The sequence below is a fragment of the Gymnogyps californianus genome, chromosome 1, assembly GCF_018139145.2.
Source record: "Gymnogyps californianus isolate 813 chromosome 1, ASM1813914v2, whole genome shotgun sequence".
NCBI classification, from domain to species: Eukaryota; Metazoa; Chordata; class Aves; order Accipitriformes; family Cathartidae; genus Gymnogyps; species Gymnogyps californianus.
In genome coordinates this window covers 139225323-139233899 of record NC_059471.1, presented here as the reverse complement: position 1 = coordinate 139233899, position 8577 = coordinate 139225323, and the positions used below count along the sequence as shown (strand labels likewise).

At 44.9% G+C, this 8577-nt stretch overlaps 1 protein-coding gene across 1 annotated transcript; it reads right to left on the bottom strand.

The window, feature by feature from the left end:
- Positions 1–541: 541 nt before the first annotated feature.
- PKDREJ (polycystin family receptor for egg jelly) lies at positions 542–8521 on the bottom strand. The gene has a single exon (XM_050914728.1). The coding sequence runs from the start codon at positions 8519–8521 to the stop codon at positions 560–562; it is 7962 nt and encodes a 2653-aa protein (XP_050770685.1). The 3' UTR covers positions 542–559.
- Between the last annotated feature and the right edge of the window lie 56 nt (positions 8522–8577).

Sequence of the window (8577 nt, the reverse complement as noted above, 5' to 3'; positions counted from 1 at the left end):
CTCAGACTCCTGAGCTAACTTCTTATACATCACCTCTGAAATGAGCGTCAGTTCCTGTGTGTACCGGCTTTGGCTGGCATGGAGTTAGTAATGCCATGAGATATAAGGTCATGCTTAGCAAGAAAACTGGAGCAACAGAAGTTTTTTGAAAGTAACTTTTACTCAGAGACTGGCTGCGCATCCGTCTGCAGGTGGTGAGTGACTGCTTTTGCATCACTTGTGGTCTTGGGTTTTTTCCTCCTCCACTTCTTTAACTGCCCTTATCTCAACCCACAAGTTTTTTTCTCACTTTTGCCCTTTGATTCTCTCCCATGCTGCTGGGAGGGGAGTGAGCGAGCAGCTGGGTGGGGGCTTACCTGCCAGCCGGGGTTGACCCACCACACCATGACGGCCAAGTACCACTGAAATTGATGAAAAATAGTCTGGAGAAAATCTGAGCACAATCACTAGCAAGGAGTTGAATGTTAAAAAATTCTTAAAATAATTTATTTATGAGCATTTATTTGAAATGCAAATATTACAGAGTAAAGGTGGTCTTGAATACAAAATCTTTCCTTGCTCATATGACAAGATAAACCATTTTTTTCCCATTTATTTTTCTGTTCTTGAGCCCTAAATGTCGCTGATGTTTTCTCTCAGGCTGCCCGTAGAGTACACTGTGAAAAAGATCAGGCTCACTGGTTTTGGATGTTTTACAGATCAGAAGATAGAATATCCTTCTGAGCCTTTGCAATACAAAAGTAACCGCTTGTGCTTCATCAGATGGTTCTTCATATACGGGTTGTTTCATTTCTCCATAGGCAGACATAATAACAGCTTGGAAGAGATTGATCAAGACACAGATCATCACCAACATGAAAGAGGCTAGGAAAAGACCACCCAGCAACCTGTTGGATGAAAATGCAGTATCTCTGAAAGCTGAGACACAGTAAGAGAATATGGTCTGAGCTGAGTGAATCATGTTATTGTAATTCCATTCATGCTGCCCAAATACAAGGTAGCCAAAAGCCATAAATACAAAGAAGTACAGCACCACCACGAGGGCCATTGAGGAGATTCCAGGAAGGGCTGCCAAGATCGATCTTTGTGCCAGGCGCACGTCATAAAAGAATTGAGAATATTTTAGAGTTTTCAAAACTACAAGAAATGCTAAAAAGCCCATAGTAATCCTTAAAATCTGATCTAAATGAGAAACTGCATGAAAATAAATGAAATCGTTTGGGTGAAGTAAGTAGAACTTCACTATATCTGCTCCCACCTTAAACTTTATGACCTTTAAAAAAACAAAAAGGAGGAATGCTGATTTCAAGCCAAAGTTGATTACATTGGAAATGTTTTTAATATAATCTTTTTTTTCTTGGCCTATGATGTGAAGCTCATCTGCAATGTAAATGAACAGAAAGGCAAGAACAATTACAAACACAAACATTTGAGCTTTAGTTTGCTGATGAAAAATGGGGAGTGCAAAAGAGTGTACTGACAAACTTGGTTTTATGATCCCAAAATCAGACATTTCAAATACGACTGAGATGGTGCAAAAGAGATCTGTATCTGTGTTAAATGTAGTTAGTTCAATGATCACAGCCCACGTCTTTTCATCGAGCCAGTTGCTCTGTTGTAGAGCATCCAGCCTTGTCGTTGAATTAGATCTTCCTTCCCCAGGGAAAAAGTAAAACGTGTATCCTGCTGGTCCATATGTGTGCAAATCTCCATATGAATAATACATCCACGGAGTCCTGTTTCGCTGGTAAGTGAACCCACCGTAACTGCTGGCATCCTTGGAAACAGACTGGTTGGCAACCTTTGTCCAAGTGCCAGCGTAGTCACCTTTCTCTGGGATGTCACTGCCATATTTGTGAAGACAGTGGCTTTTACTGATCACAAAGTTATTTACAAAGCTGTGAGGATGGAAACATTTTTTCTCAGTACCTTTAGCCCGCACTTGCCTCATCCTAGGCAAACCAATGATTTTGGACCAGCTCTCGGGAAGAAAGGTTGGCTGAATGTCATTGTGGATCAAAGGCAGGAACAAGTCTTTCACCCACACGTAGATATGTTCGAGCTTGTCTACACTGGAGAGTCGTGGAGAGAATTGGTTATGGATGAATCGGTTGTAGTGGAAACTGTTGACTTTCTCAGTGGAATAGCCAAAATTTAACAGCAGTGTTAAAAAGACGAGGTGACTGATGAAACCTTTTGTGAAAATAAATGCCTTGACTTTAATTTTTGCCCTTTTCAGCAAGTTTGCAATTTCATCAGCTTCTAAAGGCTTATACTGCTTGGTGCCTCTGACTTTAGCAAGTTTCAAGTGCATCTCTCTCATCTCATCAGCACTCATCATTTCTTTCACCAACTTAATCTCAGAATACTTTTCCTGAGTTAACCATGTGATGTTTTCACAGTATTTTGGACGAATTGTACTCATAGCTGAGAAAAAACTGATTTTTAGAATTGAAATGAGAAACACATTCTCTATAAAGGAGATTGCAGATGCTAAAAGCCACTCTAGTGAAGTCTGATAGCCATAAGACAAACCATATAACACAATGAAAAATGATGATAGCCCAGTGACAGCTATAACTAGTGCCCATGAGAGATAGACGCACCACCACCAAAAAACTATGCGTGGTCTCTTGCGAAAGGGCGTGGAGGTAATGCTTAGTGGTTTGCTTTCTTTCTGAAAGTTGCCCTCTTCTCCTGCGTAATTATTACTAAAAGTGGAATTTGATGGTGGCCTTCTTGGGCAGGCCTTAGCCACTGGAGAGGAATTTGCGGTTATCGTCTGCTCCTCTGTTCCAATTACATTTGCATCTCTTTCAGAAACTGTGCAATTACTCCAGTTTTGGGGAGCTCCCTTGCTTCTTGTCTTTCTGGAACATGGCGGGCTCTGTGAGTCGCTGGGACCAGGAAGGTTCTCCAAGGGACTAATATTCCTCGATTGTGCTGAAGTTTCTGAAAGGTACAATTTTTGCAAACGTTCCTTCCATTTCTTAAGATTTCCAGACAGGAGGGGGGAACCTAACTTTGGGTCCATCTGAGCCACACCATGAGGAGAAGGTTCCTTCTGGGAATACTTAAATAAGGCAATTATAATCATTTCGACAGGTATGGTAACCAAAGCACATTCAATTCCTACTGTTATTGATCTCAAATACCTCAAGTGTATTGGAGATTCTTCATTCTTGTCAGCATTAAAGAACATAATGTTAACAAGCAAGTTTAATAATAATATTGCTAAACACGAAGACAACCTTTGGAGCCTGCTGAAAGTGCCAGTGAGAACGTGAGCAAAAATCGAGAGCCACAGATGGCCCTCTGTCAGGCTGTTGGCAAGATTAATCAAAAAATAGTCGATTCTGGGCAGAGGTATCTTGGGGTTTGTGACGGAAAATGTCCTTTCTAGTGAGTGATCGCCCTTGTCAAGAGAAAGCCATTTCCTGCACATAAAGAACCAGGTCTTCCCGGTGGACGTATTCTCAACTTTGGCTCTGCTTAAGAACCAGCTTGGAGATGGGCCCTTGTTATTGTGCCAGACCCTGAAGGAACAAATGTCTCCCAAGTCTTCCTTAGTAGTTAACAGAAAGCAATCAGTGCTTCCTTGTTGGAAAGATGGAAAATGTGGGTGCCGTAAACAATGGACGTCACTCATGCCATTCTGGCCGATGAGCTGAAGAAAGACATCTGCTTTGGTTCCAGCTCCCCAGCGACTGCCTGTGTATAAAGTGACCAAAAAGCTCACTTTATCAAAGGGGTCGTTGTCTGGCAGAACTATAATCTTGTCTTTGCTCTCCCTGTCAGCCCTGTCTTTTCTCATGGCCCAGAGGGACAAAAGAAAGTAGACAGCAAAAATAAAGAGCACTGTTAAGAGAGTCACTGGGTTTTTAGGTATGTCTGCTATCAGGGTTTTTCCCAGATCTACTGTGTTGGGGGTAACTATTACTTTGGCTGCCAGGAACCTGATGTCAAACGTGGATGCATTTGACGCAGTGTGAACTGACAGACTTCTGCGACTCCGCTTCATATTGCAGACACAGTGTACCCTCTGCCAGTCGGTCAAGGAGCCAAGCCTGCACGTGTCTTCTCTCCACAGACTTCGAACCCCATCCAGAAATAAGCACTGATCACTAAAAACGTGTATGCTCACCAGTCTCTGGGTTTGATACCTTACGACATAAGGTGTCAGCAAGACAATGGAGATGTTATGAGTGTCTGTACCGCTTCCTTGAGCCGTGGCTGTCAGCAATGACTCTGGGAGACAGATAATATAGGGAGCCTTAATGTTACAGTCAGCACTATCTGTCTCATTTTTGCTTGCAACTGTTGGCATGTTGTGAAAAGCAGCAAACGAGGCTATGGGATGAGCATGAGTGACGTTGGCGCCTGTGAATACTAGCACCTTGAAAGTAACTTTTAATTTTGTCAGGATCTGGATGTATATACTCTTGGTATTTCTGTTGACTTCAAAACTAAATCCTCCAGTTGTGTAAGCTTGTGTTTTATCGGGTCCCATTGCTAACTGAAAAGTTGAAGATTCCTTATCTTTCCTAGCAATAGTAATTTCTGCTCCTTCAGGCACGATCCCTAGTAGATCCCCATTAGCCTTGGTCTCTGCCATTTTAAACCCCAAGACCATTGTTGCGATTTCTGATGTGTAACCTAACCAAGGGAAGGGGTTCTCATCAAACTCAAAAAGGGCAGTGGAAATCACAGCATCATGGGGCAATCCTGAATAATTTCCCTTTTTCAGTGATGGGTAAAAGCAATTCCTGCAAGCATTTCTGGTAGAGAAAGCATTTGCAATGTTCCAGGTTTCATCTTTCTTCAGAGTGATATTCCAGTGTTTTGTTTCCATTAGAGTTTCTGTTTCTCCAGGGACTTTGCCCTGGAAAACTATCTCCGTTAAATTTTCCATGATGGAGAAGACTTGTTTAACTCCACTTACATTGACATTCCTGCGATGCAGAAGAGCAGCTCTCAGGATGTTGGACAAGCATCTTAGTATTCCACTGGTCTGAATTTCTGCTTCCTCAGACCAGTGGCTCTCATTCCTCTGTATCTTCAGCACTCCTGTTACTTCTGTCAGTTTCTTAATGGCAAGGTCTTGTGATCTAACGTTCACTTCATCAGCTTCCTCTGTGACTTGAGAAAGAGAAGCAACTACTTGGTTGATTTCCATTGTGCTCTCAACTGAAATATTCAGGGCTGTTTTAATCAGGCTTTCCCGAAACTGAGCCTTAGGGAGCTGGAGAGTTGGTGGGGCTTTAATATAGTTTAAGACTGAGGCTGCTAGATAAGCCAAATAACCCGCACTAAAATAATCTCCGGTCTGGAGATAAGATGTCATCGGTGCACTTAAACCGCTCACTGAGGCCAGCAGTTCATGAAACACAACAGCTAGTGGTCGACTGTTAACTGGGTTCCGCACACGGACATATAAACTCACTTGGGTAAATGCTCCAAGGGAATCGCGGACTTGAACGTAAAGTGTCAAGGTGTACTTCTGAGAGGGCACTCCAATTGGGAGAAAAGATGGAGGACTTTTAGGCTGATAACCAAAGTACAGAATTGTGCCAAATGTATTTTCCTCCACAGAAGTTATTTGGGTAGTTTTGGGTACATCGGAAGCTACTATCACTTTATATGTCAGAGGTAAATTGCTGTCAGAAAATCCGCTGCACTGAACAACAAATTTTGTCAGAAAGGCTGTGCCCCCGTGTGGGTTGATGGTACACTTGCCAGCCCTAGGAGGAGAATTTACCTTAAATGCATGTCTGTAGATTGAGGACCTACCATCCCAGGTAGTAACTTTTAACAGAAGTATGTAGGATCGATGTGCAGTCTTTGTAAAAGTCAGAGCATGTATAGACAGATAAGCCCCAGACCTCCCCGTTGACGTTCTGGAAGACCAGTCAAAGCTAATTTCTGTAGCATTTTCTGAAAAAAGGGACCAATAGTAGACTGGCTGGCTGTTTGTTCTACAGTTTAGGCATCTTCCAGACAAGGTAAATCTCTCTGTTGGAATTAGAGTGCTACCACAGTTTTCAAGGCATGCCACATCCAGAAGGAGTGGGGAGCCAGGCTGTACATCCACAGTTTGGTCGGCATAACTCCTCCTTCTGTCCTTTTGAATTGCTAGACGAAAGTAGTATATGGTGTTTCCTGGGAGGGATTCTGGTGGCATTGCTTGAATTGGACCTGAGGATGTTAACCATTTCAAATCCCTCTGGCCTGGATGGCATCTCTTTTCCGGGCTGACTTTCATGTTTTTATAGTCTGACACCTCTTTAGTGCAGTACCAAGTAAATGTGATTCCCTTTAGTCCTTCCTGTGAATCAGGATCGTAGGATGCAGAGCCATCAAGAGTCCAATTATCAGAAAAACCCACTGTGCGGAACGTGCCTCCTGCAATATTTGCCACTAGATCGGTGCTCTCAATCTGAACATAAACTTTATCTGAGCCCCTGAGGACTGTTGTTGTCCTAATCGGGGTTATTGCAACAGTGAAATAAAACAGATACAACCCGTAATCTAAAGTAAAACTGGGAACAGTTAAGCGTATCATTTCTACGCCATACATCAAAGAAGAGTTTATTGGTTTTGTCCAGTTCGGAGCAGTTATTGTGTCCTGAACAGGATAGATTCGCCACAAGGGCTTGATAGATATACCAACGTTGCAGTCTACTAGCAATCTGACAAAGAGGTAAAAAGATGTCCCCCTTTTCTGGCGCAGGACAGAGGTATGAAGAACAGGTTTCTGAATCTGCACAGTGTCTATGTAACAGGCTTCTTTCTGGCAAGACACTGGTGCTTCTATGGTTTTTGCAGCATAGTTGTTGACTCTGACGCTTAAAAGAGCTGGTGTAAGTGCACTTCTGGTACAGTTCACTTTTGCCACAAACCCCGTGTATTTCTCTGGATCGAAGGGCAAAGCAGATCGACGGACAAAACGTGTGGCGTTTCTTACGTGATCATTGTATGTGTATGTGCTATTCTGGAGAAGGTGGTCTTTTCGTGTTCCAAAAAGCTGCAGATGGAAGGTCCACTCGCACTGTAGCATCGGATGTTGTGCAGGGATAAACCACACTAAATAAGTAAAGCTCTGCAGAAAAGGATGGCCGCTGCTGAAAACATGGACTTCAAGGTCTCTTTCTGCCAGAGACCTAAACAAAGCCCTCTTCTTATTCATATAAAGGTACATATTGAACTTGTACCACTGGAAGGCCACAAACTCTACGGAGAGTAAGTAGGAGAGCTCCTTGTGTTGGTAGAACACAGTGCGCGTGTTAGGGCCAACTGTGGAAATAAGGCTGTTTTTTTCTTTGGTTGTGTAAAACGTTCCGTGCTTGTATCTGAAAATGTAAGTACTACTGTTGGTCTTCCCTGGGTGAAGGTTGACATGGGTGGGAGTTTCTCTGCCTGCAGTTAGGCTCAGGGTACCATTGAGTAGATGTAGTTCTCCCGTCAATTCCTCGAACCTCTTTCCATCAACATGAAAGTAAATGCTGGCCACCACCATCTCATCCAGGCTCTGAGGTGTGGGAATGGCACAGAAGTTGCTCTGCAGAGTAAAGGAACTGTAGGAACGGAGCCAACCTCCTATAGCCTGCGTGTCCACAAGTCTGTAGGCCAGTGTCCTCAGGGTAAGGGGCTGAAGCCTCCAGGAGAGGCTGAGGGGCTGTTGAGGAACACTAAGGAGCTTGGAGCCAATGCTGAGGACATGCAGCAAGTCAGGCTCTACCTTGAGAGAGAGGCTGAGACTTATCTGAGGCATCTGCTCGATGCTGACCGAAGCAACGTGGAGCCCATGGTGCCTGTAGCGCACAGTCAAGCGGTAGCTGTAGTAGGTGGCACAGGTCTGTTGCAACTCGGCTGTTGGGTAGATAGCAGGTGGTGGCGTGTCTTCGTGCTCACTGCTGGGAAGGAGAAGAGTAGAGGGGCTGCCTCCCTGGCTGCTGAAGCGGTACTGCCAGCTGGCACTCTTGAGACGTGCACACCAGCCCAGCTCTACTGGCTGCCATGCGTGGATCAGGTGTGTCTGCGGCCAAAGCACGAACAGCCGCATATCCTGCCCAGACATCTCGATGCTCACGTTGTGGTGAAAGCACTCGGGTGCAGCGCATGAAGCAGATGAGCATTGCACTGTAAGGAGGCTGGAGGCCACGGGTAGAGGACCGCTTTCTGGTAGGAGGCCTGTCTGCAGCATGATCTGGCCTGACCAGCGTGAGGTGTTCTTCACCCAGGCCGAGTTCAGGTACCAGAAGCAGCGAGGTGGGGGTGGCGGCCGCCCCTCTTTCCTCTCTGCCTCTGGTCTTGCTCCTGGGGCAGGCTGGTAACGCAGGTTCATGGTGCTGTTCCACAGGCATGAGACCCAGTGCCTGTTGTCCTGCCGTTGAGAGACTTGTCCATGAGGGCCCCAGCAGGTGACCAGCAGGGGTGGTGGCTGGAGACGGGGAGAGGAGGTCCTGGAGCCTTGGGGGCAGCAGCCAAGCAGCTGAAGGAGGAGAAGATGGAGCGCTGTCATTGCAGTATGAGGTGAAGGAGAGGAGGAAGGACAGCCATTGTAGTGCAACCTGATGG